We start from the raw sequence: 19,419 nt of genomic DNA, 5'->3' as shown, positions 1-19,419 counted from the left end.
GTATAACCATCTATGTAGAATAACAAAGCATATTACACTAAAAACAGTAACAAAACTACAGTATTGTATATTTTACAATTCGTTTGCATGACGCATGAGCAAAGTAATACAGCTAACGACATACACAAAAGGCATTGCAATTTGTGAGTAAATGCAACCAACATTGATATGTAAGAAACTCTATCAATAACAAGATTATCATTAGCTAAATGCTTGAATCGAACTTACAAACAAATATTTTTCCAAGGCTGAAGCGTGACAAGAAATAACTACGTTGAAAGACCTGCACCGTAGCGTTGTTTGTAGCTGCTTCTATGCGTGCAAAACAAATTCTGAACTTCCCGTTTGCGTTGACTTTCTAAGTACCAGAAAGCGCCACTAGGGGGCAAATAACACCATTGAACACAATGAAAATCCAATTTAACCATTGTAATAAAATAATCTGTTACCTTCTAACAGGATGGCAGCACACATATGCACGCACCACTTTTACATTATTTTTTTATTTATTCCATTTATTATGTTTTTTTTTCATTTTACTTCACCAATTTGGACTATTTTGTGTATGTCCATGACATGAGATCCAAATAAAAATCTATTTAAATTACAGGTTGAAAAGCAACAAAATAGGACAAATGCCAAGGAGGGTGAATACTTTTTCAAGGACCTGTATTTTATTTATTATGGATCCCCATCAGCTGCTGCTTTGGCTGGGGTCCTCCTGGGGTCCTCCTGGGGTCCTCCTGGGGTCCTCCTGGGGTCCAGCAACATTTAAGGCAGTTTATACAATTTTAAAACATTACAATACATTCACAGAATTCACAACACACCCTCAAGCCCCTACTCCACCACTACCAATTATGGTAGTGCCGGCGCAGAGCCGGCGCAGGATATCCTGGTCCGAGGAGGCGCACTGAAGACCAGGAGCGCTGAGCCGGCACCACCCTTCCTAGCTGGATACCCCTCTTTACGCGGCAGGTATGGAGAGCATGTACTGCACCCACCGGGCTGTGACTGTGCCCTGAAGGCACGGTGCCTAAAACCGGAAAACATGGCACTGGAACCGTGACCAACTCCGCTCGCCCCGCTCGCCGACCCCTGTGCCCCCCCCCCAAATATTTTTGGGGTTGCCTCTCGTGCTTCCCTCTCTGCCGTAACTCCTGATCTCTCCGCTCCTCTCTATCTGCCTCCGCCTGTTTCCATGGCAGCCTTTTGTCGCCTGCCATGATCTCCTCCCATGTCCACCATGTCCTAAACTCCCTTCTCCCCCATGCCCAGGATCCCTTCTCCTCCTGGCCAAGTTGCTTTGTCCTTTTGTATTGGGATAACAGATAGCATACCACCCTGCATACCACTGCTGGCTTACTTCTGAAGCTAAGCAGGGTTGGTCCTGGTCAGTCCCTGGATGGGAGATCAGATGCTGCTGGAAGTTGTGTTGGGGGGCCAGTAGGAGGCACTCTTTCCTCTGGTCTAAAAAATATCCCAATACCTGAGGACAGTGATTGGGGACACTGCCCTGTGTAGGGTGCCGTCTTTTGGATGGTACGTTAAACGGGTGTCCTGAATCTCTGCGGTCATTAAAGATCCCATGGCACTTATCGTAGGGGTACTAACCCTGGTGTCCTGGCTAAATTCCCAATCTGGCCATCAAACCATCACGGTCACCTAATAATCCCCAGTTTACATTTGGCTCATTCATCCCTCCTCTCCCCTGTAACTATTCCCCAGGTCGTTGCTGTAAATGAGAATGTGTTCTCAGTCAATTTACCCTGTTAAAATAACAGATGAAATAAGTAAGATACTAAACAGAAAATCACTACCCACAAAACACAGGTGGAAAAAAGGCTGCCTAAGTATGATTCCCAATCAGAGACAATGATAGTCAGCTGCCTCTGAGTGGGAACCACATCAAAAACAAACAAATAGAAAACATAGATATAAAGAAAATAGAATGCCCAACCTAGTCACACCCTGGCCTAACCAAAATAGAGAATAAAAGCCTCTCTATGGCCAGGGTGTGACATTGAGAGCAAGTTCTCATTTACAACTGCGCCCTGGCCACGGTTATACAAAGTAGTGCAACACAGAGTTACACAAGGAATAAACAAACATGCAGTCAATAACACAATAGAAAAGGTCTATATATACAGTGTGTGCAAATCAGGTAGGATAAAGGAGGTGAGGCAATAAATAGGCCACAGTGGCGAAATAATTGCAATATAGCAATTAAAAACTGGAGTGATAGATGTGCAGAAGATGAGTGTAGCTGTTGACTTTGGGAGAGATAATTGGGACACAGCCACAGGCCATCATTCACATGAAAAACATGTGAATGATGACAACAACATATGCCCGTGGCTGTTGATATGGAGATTACTCTGCGTGTGCAGGATAATTTTTTACATAGATGCTGCCTACTGCTGCCTACGTAGCTTGGGACCCACTCTTCACTTTGATATGAAGTGATTTTTGTAACAGGTTAGGAGAGTATTTTCCCTAACCTTTTTCCTAACCTTAACCCCAGTCTTCTAACCTGCTATGTTAATAATGCTCCTAACCTGGTGCGTAAATTCTCCTAATCCGCTAAGAAAAAGTCACTTCGGCATCAGAGTGGCATGAGAAGAGTGTTTCACTGTGTAGTTTCTGCTCATTGCTCCCACACAGCTGCCACGTCGCCCTCAGTGACATGGAGGGGGAAACTTCATGTTCACCCTCAGTGACATGGAGGGGGAAACGTCATGTTCACCCTCAGTGTCATGGAGGGGGAAACTTCATGTTCACCCTCAGTGACATGGAGGGGGAAACTTCATGTTCACCCTCAGTGACATGGAGGGGGAAACGTCATGTTCACCCTCAGTGTCATGGAGGGGGAAACTTCATGTTCACCCTCAGTGACATGGAGGGGGAAACGTCATGTTCACCCTCAGTGACATGGAGGGGGAAACGTCATGTTCACCCTCAGTGTCATGGAGGGCGAACTTCATGTTCACCCTCAGTGTCATGGAGGGGGAAACGTCATGTTCACCCTCAGTGACATGGAGGGGGAAACGTCATGTTCACCCTCAGTGACATGGAGGGGGAAACGTCATGTTCACCCTCAGTGACATGGAGGGCGAACTTCATGTTCACCCTCAGTGTCATGGAGGGGGAAACTTCACGTTCACCCTCAGTGTCATGGAGGGGGAAACGTCATGTTCACCCTCAGTGACATGGAGGGGGAAACGTCATGTTCACCCATAGTGTCATGGAGGGGGAAACTTCATGTTCACCCATAGTGTCATGGAGGGGGAAACTTCATGTTCACCCTTAGTGTCATGGAGGGGAAACTTCATGTTCACCCTTAGTGACATGGAGGGGGAAGCGTCATGTTCACCCTCAGTGACATGGAGGGGGAAACTTCATGTTCACCCTCAGTGAAATGGAGGGGGAAATGTCATGTTCACCCTCAGTGACATGGGGGGGGGGAAACTTCATGTTCACCCTCAGTGACATGGGGGGGGACTTCATGTTCACCCATAGTGTCATGGAGGGGGAAACGTCATGTTCACCCTCAGTGACATGGGGGACTTCATGTTCTCCCTCAGTGTCATGGAGGGGGAAACTTCATGTTCACCCTCAGTGACATGGGGGGACTTCATGTTCACCCTTGGTGACATGGAGGGGGAAACTTCATGTTCACCCTTAGTGACATGGAGGGGGAAACTGTCATGTTCACCCTCAGTGACATGGAGGGGAAACTTCATGTTCACCCTCAGTGACATGGAGGGGGAAACTTCATGTTCACCCTTAGTGACATGGAGGGGGAAACTTCATGTTCACCCTCAGTGACATGGAGGGGGAAACTTCATGTTCACCCTCAGTGTCATGGAGGGGGAAACTTCATGTTCACCCTCAGTGACATGGAGGGGGAAACTTCATGTTCACCCTTAGTGTCATGGAGGGGGACTTCATGTTCACCCTCAGTGTCATGGAGGGGGGTTCATGTTCAAGTGACATGGGGGGCTTCATGTTCACCCTCAGTGACATGGGGGGGAAACTTCATGTTCACCCTCAGTGACATGGAGGGGGAAACGTCATGTTCACCCTCAGTGACATGGAGGGGAAAACTTCATGTTCACCCTCAGTGACATGGAGGGGGAACTTCATGTTCACCCTTAGTGACATGGGGGGGGGTTCATGTTCACCCTTAGTGACATGGGGGGGAAACTTCATGTTCACCCTCAGTGACATGGAGGGGAAACTTCATGTTCACCCTTAGTGACATGGGGGGACTTCATGTTCACCCTTAGTGTCATGGAGGGGGGGACTTCATGTTCACCCTTAGTGTCATGGAGGGGGGTTCATGTTCACCCTTAGTGACATGGGGGGGGCTTCATGTTCACCCTCAGTGACATGGAGGGGGAAACTTCATGTTCACCCTCAGTGACATGGGGGGGGAAACTTCATGTTCACCCTCAGTGACATGGAGGGGGAAACTTCATGTTCACCCTCAGTGACATGGAGGGGGGAAACTTCATGTTCACCCTCAGTGACATGGGGGGGGGAAACTTCATGTTCACCCTCAGTGACATGGAGGGGGAAACTTCATGTTCACCCTCAGTGACATGGAGGGGGAAACTTCATGTTCACCCTCAGTGACATGGGGGGGGGAAACTTCATGTTCACCCTCAGTGACATGGAGGGGGGAAACTTCATGTTCACCCTCAGTGACATGGAGGGGGAAACTTCATGTTCACCCTCAGTGACATGGGGGGGGAAACTTCATGTTCACCCTCAGTGACATGGAGGGGGAAACTTCATGTTCACCCTTAGTGTCATGGAGGGGGGGGACTTCATGTTCACCCTTAGTGTCATGGAGGGGGGGACTTCATGTTCACTCTTAGTGACATGGGGGTGCTTCATGTTCACCCTCAGTGACATGGAGGGGGAAACTTCATGTTCACCCTTAGTGACATGGAGGGGGAAACGTCATGTTCACCCTCAGTGACATGGGGGGAAACGTCATGCTCACCCTCAGTGACATGGGGGGGGAAACGTCATGTTCACCCTCAGTGACATGGAGGGGGAAACGTCATGTTCACCCTCAGTGGCATGGAGGGGGAAACTTCATGTTCACCCTCAGTGACACGGAGGGGGAAACGTCATGTTGTACACTAAAGATATGGCCGGCATGTTCCAACTATACATTCCATGCCTCAAGCGCTATTCCATGTAATTGTTTCATGTTGTTGCCTACACAAAAGACATGATCAACATGTTTCCACAAACTCTGTTGTCTGATGTAACAGTATATTTAGGCAAGCGTATCGTATCCGACACATACAAGACATACAGGCAGTCAAAATAGTGATTATTTTCTCATTGCAAACATTGGCTATTTCTTTTTTTTTCAGCAATGCTCACTAAGATATGACAACATAGCTATGAAGATTATCCTCACATGTAGTAGACAGTCTAAATCAGTAGTTGATGAATTACGTCTAGATTGTTCGGCTGCCGGTAGGTGGAACAGCTGGGTAGCCTACTCGTGTGGTACTTGATCATTGAGTGATTAAAGCGAAGGTCGTTTTTTTTTACCCCAATTCAAAACTCAAGTGGGGAGTAAAACATTTTTTTTTAGTGGTTAGTGTCTACGATGTGGCAACAACTATAAATATGAGCTCAAATCATCACACAAAACACAGGTAGTTTTTTGCTCCGATGCAGTGTGTATGTACTGCATTCTGGTTGTGCAACGGCGATATCCATTATAGCAGACCGCGAAGGGAGGCTACCTCCGTCATGGTTCAGAAGAGGGTGAGGAAAAGAGAGAAATGTAAAGGAGGGGTGGAGTGTGAGCAGTAGCTACGTAATGTGTGTGTAAAATAACACATGCGCAGATCTTGATCCGAATCCTTAGCTTTGAGTGGTGGGAGGGTAGGCGGGCACAACCATTGTATGGGGTTTTTTTTGGGGGGGGGGGTTCTGAACAACAATGGCAAAACATATGTACCCCCCCAAAAATATTTTATGGGAAATTATACCTCCACCCAATAGGGCACTTTGGGGAATAAGTGCTAAGGGGCATGTGCTCTTCACAGGTAGAGCCCTGCCAGTTTAGGACCACCACACACTGTAATTAATCCTAGGCTAAGGAATGTTGTTAGATAATTGCATAAAATGCATGTATGATTCCCGCCACAGGCAATGTTCTTTCAATGCTGAAGTTAAAGTCATATACTCTGAGACCTCTGTAGTCAAAGTCAAGGGACGCTTATTGTAGGAGTGCTACAGACAACAGCTTATTGTAGGAGTGCTACAGACAACAGCTTATTGTAGGAGTGCTACAGACAACAGCTTATTGTAGGAGTGCTACAGACAACAGCTTATTGTAGGAGTGCTACAGACAACAGCTTATTGTAGGAGTGCTACAGACAACAGCTTATTGTAGGAGTGCTACAGACAACAGCTTATTGTAGGAGTGCTACAGACAACAGCTTATTGTAGGAGCGCTACAGACAACAGTTTATTGTAGGAGTGCTACAGACAACAGTTTATTGTAGGAGTGCTACAGACAACAGCTTATTGTAGGAGCGCTACAGACAACAGTTTATTGTAGGAGTGCTACAGACAACAGCTTATTGTAGGAGTGCTACAGACAACAGCTTATTGTAGGAGTGCTACAGACAACAGCTTATTGTAGGAGCGCTACAGACAACAGTTTATTGTAGGAGCGCTACAGACAACAGTTTATTGTAGGAGTGCTACAGACAACAGCTTATTGTAGGAGTGCTACAGACAACAGCTTATTGTAGGAGTGCAACAGACAACAGCTTATTGTAGGAGTGCTACAGACAACAGTTTATTGTAGGAGTGCTACAGACAACAGTTTATTGTAGGAGTGCTACAGACAACAGCTTATTGTAGGAGTGCTACAGAAAACAGCTTATTGTAGGAGCGCTACAGACAACAGCTTATTGTAGGAGTACTACAGACAACAGCTTATTGTAGGAGCTACAGACAACAGTTTATTGTAGGAGTGCTACAGACAACAGCTTATTGTAGGAGTGCTACAGACAACAGCTTATTGTAGGAGTGCTACAGACAACAGCTTATTGTAGGAGTGCTACAGACAACAGCTTATTGTAGGAGTGCTACAGACAACAGCTTATTGTAGGAGTGCTACAGACAACAGCTTATTGTAGGAGTGCTACAGACAACAGCTTATTGTAGGAGTGCTACAGACAACAGCTTATTGTAGGAGTGCTACAGACAACAGCTTATTGTAGGAGTGCTACAGACAACAGTTTATTGTAGGAGTGCTACAGACAACAGCTTATTGTAGGAGTGCTACAGACAACAGCTTATTGTAGGAGTGCTACAGACAACAGCTTATTGTAGGAGTGCTACAGACAACAGCTTATTGTAGGAGTGCTACAGACAACAGCTTATTGTAGGAGTGCTACAGACAACAGCTTATTGTAGGAGTGCTACAGACAACAGCTTATTGTAGGAGTGCTACAGACAACAGCTTATTGTAGGAGTGCTACAGACAACAGCTTATTGTAGGAGTGCAACAGACAACAAGTCTTCTCCTTGGTATACCTTGTGTTGTTATTTGATAGTCCGTGTAAAAGTGGTTTGAAGAAGAACAAGAACTAGCAGGTTTGACATTCAAGTCTCCATGCAGCCAATGAAGTTGCCCCAAGGCCTTGTCAGTGACTCAACAGGAGCTTACATCCTCAAATGAACAAAGACAAGCATGCAAGTGTGAGAACAGGGGAAAATATTCTGTGGCATAAGGGACAGAAGAAAAACTGGCTCAACTTTGCACCACAAAAGCTGGCCTTTCGGAGACCCCAACATGATTTACAAGATGACTGACATCTTGATTGCTCTATGAAATGACTTTTGACAAACGTACAGTATTTTATTACATACACTGTACTATGTCACGTCCATGCAGGTAGACTTTGATCTGAAGCCATTCTTGTGATTATTGTGACTTTTGCCATTGTAATTGTTTGCAAGCTTGTGCAGTCTAAAATGAACCTGTCCATTTGGTTTTTGAATGCTGTTCTTTGTATGCCATTTTAATATTTGAGAATTAACCAATGATATTAGGCCACTCTTGGCCATGATTACAGACACCTGTGTGTGTCTTTTGACACTATATAAACGAGTCACCCCGCAGTGTTTGTGATTATACCCTGATTACAGACACCTGTGTCTTTTGACACTATATAAACGAGTCACCCCGCAGTGTTTGTGATTATACCCTGATTACAGACACCTGTGTCTTCTGACACTATATAAACGAGTCACCCCGCAGTGTTTGTGATTATACCCTGATTACAGACACCTGTGTCTTCTGACACTATATAAACGAGTCACCCCGCAGTGTTTGTGATTATACCCTGATTACAGACACCTGTGTCTTTTGACACTATATAAACGAGTCACCCCGCAGTGTTTGTGATTATACCCTGATTACAGACACCTGTGTCTTCTGACACTATATAAACGAGTCATCCCGCAGTGTTTGTGATTATACCCGGATGAAGACAGCTTGCCTGTCGAAACGTTGGACATTACATTTTTGCATCTGAGCTCCTAGTGTGTGCGGCTCTCCTTTGTTTTCAAGAAAACCTGGAAATTACCATGAGTTATTTATTTAGTCAATTTATTGTATATGTTCTTATCAAACATGGACAGTAGCATAGGATGATTCATTTAAAATTGTAATAATAAAATATAATAATAGTTTCAGAAATACAAGACTGTTTTAGACATTCCACCTCATTTTACGTGACCATTTTAGCTGAGGGAGGAGGCCTGTGATAAACGGAGAACATTTAAATAAAATTGCATTTTAAAATCTGCAGAACATGAGTATAGTATATGAGTATAGTACATGAGTATAGTTGCGAGTATAGTTGTGAGTATAGTACATGAGTATAGTTGTGAGTATTGTTGTGAGTATAGCTGTGAGTATAGTTGTGCGTATAGTTGTGAGTATTATGGTCTTGGCAACATTAGATATGTCATGATTAATTTACTTTCTGCGTTTGTTGTGTGGTTTTTTTTCTCCCATGGCAGTTACTCTAAATGTCAAATATTGTTTGGGCAAATCCTTAAAATGCCACAAGTCTTGCTGAAGGAAGAAAAGACAAGCCCAAGCAGGTGAGGATAAATATGCTTGGACTAACATCTGCTGCCTACAGTGATAGGACATTTCACAGGATCAAACAGCTGACTGTAGCTCAACTATAGTACCCAGGCTTCACTTGATTATTAGCCTTTTGTAAACTATATTTTTTATTCTCAAGTTAACACTTTCAAATATGATTAGCCTACACAATATTTATATAGCCTATCTGATTTAGCAACATACATCAGTTGGCATTTTGCCCTTTTCAAGTCTTGTGAACCTATTCTCTCTTTCTGTATTTTCAGAAGTTTCTCTTCTGATCTAAAGCAAAAATTAAAACGGATGGCTATATGACTAAACTAGATTTGCCACTACCCTATCCAATGGAAAGCTGTGGTAGTATGAGAAGCTAGGAAAGCAATGTATGTATTGGAGACCTACCTAATGTGGGCGTGGTTTGAAGTCTCTGGAACCTTCAGGTATATAAGATGACGATGACCTGAATTAGTTTCTGAGAGATTGAAAACTTTGAATATAACAACCGTTCCTGCGATATTCTGAGGTGAGGCACTTTACCTGACTCTGATTTACAGCCCGTGTTATTAATGGTTTGTGTAGGCTACACATGCCTGAAACAGAACAGACACGTTCTTGTTACATTTCACCATGGCTTATGTATTCATGTGATCTCTGTGTGACTCAAACATTACAACTAAATATTTTGCTCTGAGTAGTCGTTTCTTCATCTCTGATGAAATATTGGTGACCTCAATTTTGTATTATGTAGTCATCACATATATCTGAACTGTTTCTCCTGAGGCTGATTACTTAAAAATATATATATTATTGGGACTTCATGAGACAAATGAGCTTGGATTGAGACTTACATTTGAGAAATATGAGAAATGGATGAGATCATATCATTGTACCCTCCTCATGAGCACATTGTTTGTATTTTTTATAAATGACATATTTCTGTATTTTGCATTCAATACATTTGCTAAAATAAAAATAAAAACATGTTTAACTTATAAGGTATTGTGTGTAGACAGGAAATTAGAAAAATATATATACAGTATATATATAGAGAGAGATATTTTATCCATTTTTAATTCAGGCTGTAACACAACAAAATGTGGAAAAGTCAAGAGTTATAACTACTTTTTTTTATAACTACTTTCTACTTTCTGAAGAAACATTTACATTTAGAATGTCGTTGCATTCATGCATAGTTAATTCAGCCTCCATGCAGTGGTGTGGTGGAGGGTAGGTATGCTCAGGTATACGCCATATACCCACTAATGGTTCAGTGGGCATTGCCTATACTAACTAACTCCATCTCATATGCTATTTTTTTTTTTTTTTTACAAATGGGAATGTCTTAGATATTCTCTAAACCTCAAAAGTGGCTCCTGATGTGGTTTAAGCAACCCTAAGTCTAAATATAGCTGTTACACTGCACAACCTTCAATGTTATGTAATAATGATGTAAAATTCTGGCAAATTAGTTCGCAACGAGCCAGGCGGCCCAAACTGTTGCATGTACCCTTACTCTGCTTGCAATGAACACAAGAGAAGTGTCACAATTTCCCAAGTTAATATGCCTGCTAACATTCATTTATTTTAGCTACATATATTTCTGTGTATTGATTTTAAGAAAGGCGTTGGTGTTTATGGTTAGGTACATTTGTGCAACGATTGTGCATTTTTCACAAATGGGCTTTTGTTAAATCATCCCCCGTTTGGCGAAGTAGGCTGTGATTCGATGAAAAATTTACAGGCACCGCATTGATTATATGCAACGCATGACAAGCTGCGTTGCATATAACCTAGTAATATATTCAACCATGAGTGGTTAACTAGTGATTATGTGATTGACTGTTTTTTACAAGATAAGTTTAATGCTAGCTAGCAACTTACCTTGGCTCCTTGCTGCACCCGTAATAGGTGGTCAACCTGCCACGCAGTTTCCTTATGTAATGTAATGTAATCGTCCGTAATCGGCATCCAAAAATGCTGATTACCGGTTGTTATACAAACTTGAAATCGGCCCTAATTAATCGGTCAACCTCCTAGTTTCAATAGTAGCCTACTTGTACTTGTACTTTCCTCTTAGCTATCCCAACCCCGGCCAACATCTCCGCACCCCCAGCAGCTACTCGCCCAAGCCTCCCCAGCTTCTCCTTCACACAAATCCAGATAGCATATGTTCTGAAAGAGCTGTAAAACCTGGACCCGTACAAATCAGCTGGGCTAGACAATCTGGACCCTCTCTTTCTAAAATTATCCACCACCATTGTTGCAACCCCTATTACCAGTCTGTTCAACCTCTCTTTTGTATTGTCCGAGATCCCTAAAGATTGGAAAGCTGCCGCGGTCATCCCCCTCTTCAAAGGGGGTGACACTCTAGACCCAAACTGTTATAGACCTATATCCATCCTGTCCTGCCTTTCTAAAGTCTTCAAAAGCCAAGTACCTTCTCTGCTATGCAATCCGGTTTCCAAGCTGGTCATGGGTGCACCTCAGCTATGCTCAAGGTACAAAACAATATCCTGACTGCCCTCGATAAAAGACAGTATTGTGCAGCCATCTTCATCGACCTGGCCAAGGCTTTTGACTCTGTCAATCACCGCATTCTTATCGGCAGCTTTGGTTTCTTAAATGACTGCCCTCGCCTGGTTCACCATCTACTTGGCAGACAGAGTTCAGTGTGTCAAATCGAAGGGCCTGTTGTCCGGACCTCTGGCAGTCTCCATGGGGTACCACAGGGTTCAATTCTCGGGCCGAATCTTTTCTCTGTATATATCAACGATGTCGCTCTTGCTGCGGATGATTCCCTGATCCACCTCTACGCAGACAACACTATTCAGTATACATCTGGCCCTTCTTTAGACACTTTAAACTCCAAACAAGCTTTAATGTCATACAACACTCCTTCCGTGGCCTCCAACTGCTCTTAAATGCCAGTAAAACCAACCGTTCGCTGCCCGCACCCGCCCGCCCAACTTGCATCACTACTCTGGACAGTTCTGACCTAGCTCACCGGTCACCATAGCAGCACCCACTTGTAGCACGTGCTCCAGCATGTATATCTCACTGGTCACCCCCAAAGCCAATTCCTCCTTTGGTCGTCTTTCATTCCAGTTCTCTGCTGCCCATGACGGGAACGAATTGTAAAAATCTCTGATGCTGGAGACTCACATCTCCCTCACTAACTTTAAGCACCAGCTGTCAGAGCAGCTCACAGATCACTGCACCTGTCCATAGCCCACCTGTACATAGCCAATCTGTAAACAGCCCAAATATCTACCTACCTCACCCCCATACTGGTATTTATTTATTTATTTTGCTCCTTTGCACCCCAGTATCTCTACCTGCACATTCATCTTCTGCCTATCTACCATTCCAGTGTTTAATTGCTATATTGTAATTACTTCGCCACCATGGCCTATTTATTTCCTTTAACTTACCTCATTTGCACTCACTGTATATAGACTTTTTGTTTTCTTTCGTTCTACTGTATTATTGACTGTATGTTTTGTTTATTCCATGTGTAACTCTGTGTTGTGTCGAATTGCTACGCTTTATCTTGGCCCGTGCGCACTCTAAATGACAACTTGTTCCCAACTACCCTACCTGGTTAAATAAAGGTGAAAAAAAAAATAAACATAGGTGCGTGGTTGCCAAGGCCATCAGTGTCTTAACAACGCGATTTGCCAAGGCAAAACACTCTGAGTGCAGCCCAGTCCAGAAATCTGGCAGTGGCTTCTTATTAAATTTTCACAGAACCACTTGCTGCAATTTTGATGAGGCTCTCTTGTTCAGATATCGGTAAGTGGATTGGAGGCAGGGCATGAAAGGCATAACGAATCCAGTTGTTTGTGGAAAGTACCTATGTAATTGCGCACCCATCTCAGGTACTTCTCTATATCACATTTGACATTGCCCGTAAGCTTGAGTTCATTTGCACACTAAAAATCATACAATGATGGAAAGACCTGTGTGTTGTTCTTGTTAATGCAGACAGAAAAGAGCTCCATCTTCTTTATCGTAGCCTCAATTTTGTCCCGCACATTGAATATAGTCGCGGAGAGTCCGATCATTCAGGCAAGAAAAAACAGCACCAAGATAGGCCAGTCATGTGAGAAACTCATCATCATGCAAGCAGTCAGACAAGTGAAGTATAGAAAACTTTAAGCTCTTCTCTCAATTTAAAAATCCATGTCAATACTTTGCCCCTTAAAAACCAGGGTAGCCTAGTGGTTAGAGTGTTGGACTAGTAACCGGAAGGTTGCAAGTTCAAATCCCTGAGCTGACACGGTACAAATCTGTCATTCTGCCCCTGAACAGGCAGTTAACCCACTGTTCCTAGGTTGTCATTGAAAATAAGAATTTGTTCTTAACTGACTTGCCTACTAAAATAAAGGTAAAAAAAAACAAAAAAAAACAGCACACTTCTGTATGTTGTAAAAGTGTTACATGGTCGCTGCCCATATCATTGCATAATGCAGAAAATACACAAGAGTTCAGGGGCTTTGATTTAACAAAGTTAACCATTTTCACTGTAGTGTCCAAAACATATTTTAAGCTGTCAGGCATTCCCGTGGCAGCATGAGCCTCTCGGTGGATGCTGCAGTGACCCAAGTGGTTCCGAGAGCAACTGCTTGCACGCGCGTTACCACTCCACTATGTCTCCCTGTCATGGCTTTTGCGACATCAGTACAGATACCAACACATCTTGTGTCCATTTGATGTCACAAAGCTGTCCAGTTCTTTAAAAATACCCTCTCATGTTGTCCTGGTTTCCAGTGGTTTGCAGAAGAGGATGTCTTCCTTAATTGACCCGCCATAAATGTAGCGGACATATACCAGGAGCTGTGCAGACCCGCCATGTCTGTTGACTCATCCAGCTGTAACAGACATATACCAGGAGCTGTGCCAGGCCTGTTGACTCATCCAGCTGTAACAAACATATACCAGGAGCTGTGCCAGACCCGCCACGTCTGTTGACTCATCCAGCTGTAACAGACATATACCAGGAGCTGTGCCAGACCCGCCATGTCTGTTGACTCATCCAGCTGTAACAGACATATACCAGGAGCTGTGCCAGGCCCGCCATGTCTGTTGACTCATCCAGCTGTAACAGACATATACCAGGAGCTGTGCCAGGCCTGTTGACTCATCCAGCTGTAACAGACATATACCAGGAGCTGTGCCAGACCCGCCACGTCTGTTGACTCCTCCAGCTGTAACAGACATATATCAGGAGCTGTGCCAGGCTGTTGACTCATCCAGCTGTAACAGACATATACCAGGAGCTGTGACAGGCCTGTTGACTCATCCAGCTGTAACAGACATATACCAGGAGCTGTGACAGGCCTGTTGACTCATCCAGCTGTAACAGACATATACCAGGAGCTGTGCCAGGCCTGTTGACTCATCCAGCTGTAACAGACATATACCAGGAGCTGTGCCAGACCCGCCACGTCTGTTGACTCCTCCAGCTGTAACAGACATATACCAGGAGCTGTGCCAGGCTGTTGACTCATCCAGCTGTAACAGACATATACCAGGAGCTGTGACAGGCCTGTTGACTCATCCAGCTGTAACAGACATATACCAGGAGCTGTGACAGGCCTGTTGACTCATCCAGCTGTAACAGACATATACCAGGAGCTGTGCCAGACCTGTTGACTCATCCAGCTGTAACAGACATATACCAGGAGCTGTGACAGGCCTGTTGACTCATCCAGCTGTAACAGACATATACCAGGAGCTGTGCCAGGCCTGTTGACTCATCCAGCTGTAACAGACATATACCAGGAGCTGTGCCAGGCCTGTTGACTCATCCAGCTGTAACAGACATATACCAGGAGCTGTGCCAGGCCTGTTGACTCATCCAGCTGTAACAGACATATACCAGGAGCTGTGCCAGACCTGTTGACTCATCCAGCTGTAACAGACATATACCAGGAGCTGTGCCAGGCTGTTGACTCATCCAGCTGTAACAGACATATACCAGGAGCTGTGCCAGACCTGTTGACTCATCCAGCTGTAACGCATAGAATTCACTGGCTTGTAAAGCAGTAATTGTTTCAAAATATCTCCCGCCATGTCACTGATGCGTTGTGATACAGTGTTGTTTGATGAAGGCGTTGTCTGTATAGTTTTTTTGGGGGCCTTTTCCCCCATCATTGTCCCAGTCATATCCACGGCAGCAGGAAGAACAAAGTCCTCCACAATTGTTTTATTTATTTTACCTTTATTTAACTAGGCAAGTCAGTTAAGAACAAATTCGTATTTTCAATGGCAGCCTAGGAACAGTGGGTTAACTGCCTGTTCAGGGGCAGAACGACAGATTTGTACCTTGTCAGCTCGGGGATTTGAACTTGCAACCTTCTGGTTACTTGCAGCCCCGACAATAGTTTGGGGCTTGCCTGTCCTAGCCACTCGGTAGCGCACCATACAAGACACTTCTAGCCCCTTCTTATTCATGTTTTCTGTTGCTTTTACACATGTCTTACCACTCAAAAGTAATCTTTATTCTCACTCAAAAAACTCCTTTTGGTTATTTTTCAAATTGTCATGTTTTGTTTCTAAATGTCTGTGCAAGAGTGAAGGTTTTCTGTGAGAGAGTAACACTTAATATGATTGGAAGTTAATTATTTGACGAGGCTACCTGTATTTGACGTTGTGTTTTTATTTCGCTTGAACACTAGATGGTTTAATATGATTTTTGGCAGTGAAACGAGGCGACTCTGGCTTGGAAAAACACCTCACCCAAATGTATAGCCTCGTTGGAAAATACAAATGTACAGTTTGAAAATGTGAAGATTTTTTTTTGTTGATGTTGTGAATCACATTTATACGTGACGTACCCCCGACGTACCCCAGTTTGGGAGTACCTTCTGCAGACTACTCTTTCTTGCATTTTGGGGGGGACTTTTCATGTGATAGATTGGATGTAGGCTATGTATTATGAATAAGATCCTTTAAAATATAAAATAATATCTTTAAACATGAATGTACAATATACTACTGTATTAAGTAGTTTTGTATATCTGTTATTGTTACTTGTCATCAACACTTAATAATGTGATTTATAGTTAGGCTCCACCTAGTAACTCAGACTATTTCATCATTTCGCCCTGCTAACAGATCCTGCATACAGTACAACAATGCCTCCTCCCGGTGTGTGTATGAGTATAATGCAGGAGCGCCACAAGAAAGAGGGTGTTGGGAGTCTTGCCAACCCAGAGAAACACAGCAACCAAGACTTTCAGCAGCTGACGCAGTACTGTTTGGCCAGGGGAGTGAGGTACATCGATGAGATGTTCCCCCCAGACCATAACTCCATTGGTGATGGGCTACTTCCCCCTGATGACATGGGCAGAGTGGTGTGGTTGAGACCAGCGGTATGACATCATCCCGATCTGCACACATTACAGCACAGAGTGTTAACTGATTTTAATGTGTAATTATGAATATAAATTATAAACATTATTAATAGGTGTAATGTGTGCATTCACTCTTACAGAAAATGGTACAGTATCCAGATTTTGTTGTTGATGGACTTTCAAGGTTTGACTTTGGGCAAGGATTGGTTGGTAAGTGGAACAAACACTCAAACTAGACAGTTGTATCTCCATCTCTTCATTCAACGACTCAATCATGGACCCTCTTACTGACAGTTGTGGCTGCTTTGTGTGACCTTCTTGCTCTTTGTGCTTTTGTCTGTGCCCAATACTGTCTGTACCATGTTTTGTGCTACTACCAGTGGAGTGAAGTACTTAAATAAAAACACATTAAACTACTACTTAATCGGTACATTACTTTACTATTTATATTTTTTAACAACTACATTCCTAAAGAAAATAATGTACTTTTTACTCCATACATTTTCCCTGACACCCAAAAGTTCTCGTTACATGTGTCACGTCCTGACCTTAGTTCCTTTTTTATGTCTCTGTTTTAGTTTGGTCAGGGCGTGAGTTGGGGTGGGGTGGGCATTCTATGTTTTGTGTTCTATGTTTTCTATTTCTATGTGTTTGGCCTGGTATGGTTCCCAATCAGAGGCAGTTGGCAATCGTTGTCTCTGATTGAGAACCATACTTAGGCAGCCTGTTTTCCCACTCTGGGTTGTGGGTAGTTATTTTCTGTTTAGTATTTTTGTTGCACCTTTCAGAACTGTTTGTTTGTTGGTTTGTTGGTTTTGTTCGAGTATTCATCTTTATTAAAAGTATTACGAATACGTACCACGCTGCACTTTGGTCCTCTTCTCCTTCTACCACGCTGCACTTTGGTCCTCTTCTCCTTCTACCACGCTGCACCTTGGTCCTCTTCTCCTTCTCCCGACGACAATCATTACAACGTGTTGAATGCTTAGCATGGCAGGAAAATGGTCCAATATCAAGAGAACATCCCTGGTCATCCTTACTGCCTCTGATCTGCAGGACCCAGTAAACACAAATGCTTCATGTGTGTGCTGTGTTGTGCCCCTGGCTATCAATAAATAAATGCATAAATTTAAAATCTGGTTTGCTTAATATAAGCACTTTAATTCTTATGAATATTTTTGCAATTACCTTTACTCAAGTATGACAATTGGGTACTTTTTCCACCACTGGCTGCTATCATGTTGTGTTGCTACAATGTTGTTGTCATGTTGTGTTTCTACCATGCTGTGTTGACATGTGTTGCTGCCATGCTATGTTGTTGTCTTAGGTCTCTATTTATGTAGTATTGTGTTGTCTCTCTTGTTGTTATGTGTTTTGTCCTATATTTTATGTATATACAGTGGGGCAAAAAAAGTATTTATTCAGCCACCAATTGTGCAAGTTCTCCCACTTAAAAAGATGAGGCCTGTAATTTTCATCATAGGTAAACTTGACTGTAACTATGACAGACAAAATTAGAAAAAAATTAGAAAAAAAATCCAGAAAATCATAAATTGCAAATTAATTCATAAGAAATCCTACAATGGGATTTTCTGGATTTTTCTTCTCGTTTCGTCTGTCATAGTTGAAGTGTACCTATGATGAAAATTACAGGCCTCTCTCATCTTTTTAAGTGGGAGAACTTGCACAATTGGTAGCTGACAAAATATTTTTTTGCCCCACTGTATATCTTAACTGACTTACCTTGTTAAATAACGGTTAAATATAACAAAATTAAAAGTGGATTTCTTAGTAAGCAAGTGTCAACATATACCACACCATGCCCCCACCACACCATGCCCCCACCACACCATGTATCCACCACAGCATGCCCCCCCCACCACACCATGCCCCCACCACACCATGCCCACCACACCATGCCCCACCACACCATGCCCCCACCACACCATGCCCCCACCACACCATGCCCCCACCACACCATGTCCCCACCACACCATGCCCCCACCACACCATGTCCCCACCACACCATGTCCCCACCACACCATGCCCCCACCACACCATGTATCCACCACACCATGCCCCCACCACACCATGTCCCCACCCACACCATGTCCCCACCACACCATGTCCCCACCCACACCATGCCCCTACCACACCATGTCCCCACCACACCATGCCCCTACCACACCATGCCCCCACCACACCATGTCCCCACCACACCATGTCCCCACCACACCATCCCCCACCACACCATGTCCCCACCACACCATGCCCCTACCACACCATGTCCCTACCACACCATGTCCCCACCACACCATGTCCCTACCACACCATGCCCCTACCACACCATGCTCTTTGCATTACAAATGTCATGATCTTCATAAACTTGTCATTTTTTAGGAGATTGCTGGTTTCTTGCTTCCATTGGGGCTTTGACGTTCCAGAAGCACATCCTGGAACAAGTAGTACCCCTAAACCAAAGCTTTAAAGAGGATTACTGCGGAATATTCCACTTCAGGGTAAATTACCTTGGGCTAACTAACTTATTAAAATAACCATCATCCCTTGAGGATGTAATGTATTGACACAGAATACATTGTAATGAAAAGCTTCTGAGATGTTTTGAGAACTCTTGAATTGTAATGAATGAAGACGGCCCCTTTCTCAAGCCATGTAGAGAATATTCTCTGTAGGAATCTTTGTCCTCTCCTCCTATCTTTCAGTTCTGGAGGTTTGGGAGGTGGGTGGACGTTGTGATCGATGACAAGCTACCAACAGTTGACGGCAGGCTCATTTTTGTTCATTCAAAAACTCCCAATGAGTTTTGGCCCGCCTTGCTGGAGAAAGCCTATGCCAAGTATGTGAGCCACATCAGTTATTTATCTAAGGAAC

The 19,419-nt window shown here is 43.8% G+C and overlaps 1 protein-coding gene across 1 annotated transcript in view; it reads left to right on the top strand.

Moving 5' to 3' along the window:
* Positions 1–9,559: 9,559 nt before the first annotated feature.
* The window catches only part of LOC118368033 (calpain-1 catalytic subunit), a 29,957-nt gene continuing 20,097 nt past the window's right edge, over positions 9,560–19,419 (top strand). The window contains exons 1-5 of the mRNA XM_052496398.1: positions 9,560–9,692; positions 16,289–16,545; positions 16,668–16,737; positions 18,928–19,046; positions 19,251–19,384. Of these exons, the coding sequence (XP_052352358.1) occupies positions 16,309–16,545; positions 16,668–16,737; positions 18,928–19,046; positions 19,251–19,384 (560 nt within the window). The 5' untranslated portion in view covers positions 9,560–9,692; positions 16,289–16,308. The remainder of the gene's footprint in view (positions 9,693–16,288; positions 16,546–16,667; positions 16,738–18,927; positions 19,047–19,250; positions 19,385–19,419) is intronic.

The sequence above is a fragment of the Oncorhynchus keta genome, chromosome 35 (genome assembly GCF_023373465.1).
Source record: "Oncorhynchus keta strain PuntledgeMale-10-30-2019 chromosome 35, Oket_V2, whole genome shotgun sequence".
Taxonomy (NCBI): domain Eukaryota; kingdom Metazoa; phylum Chordata; class Actinopteri; order Salmoniformes; family Salmonidae; genus Oncorhynchus; species Oncorhynchus keta.
Note: the sequence above shows the minus strand (reverse complement) of the source record. Positions and strands in the feature narration are given on the sequence as shown.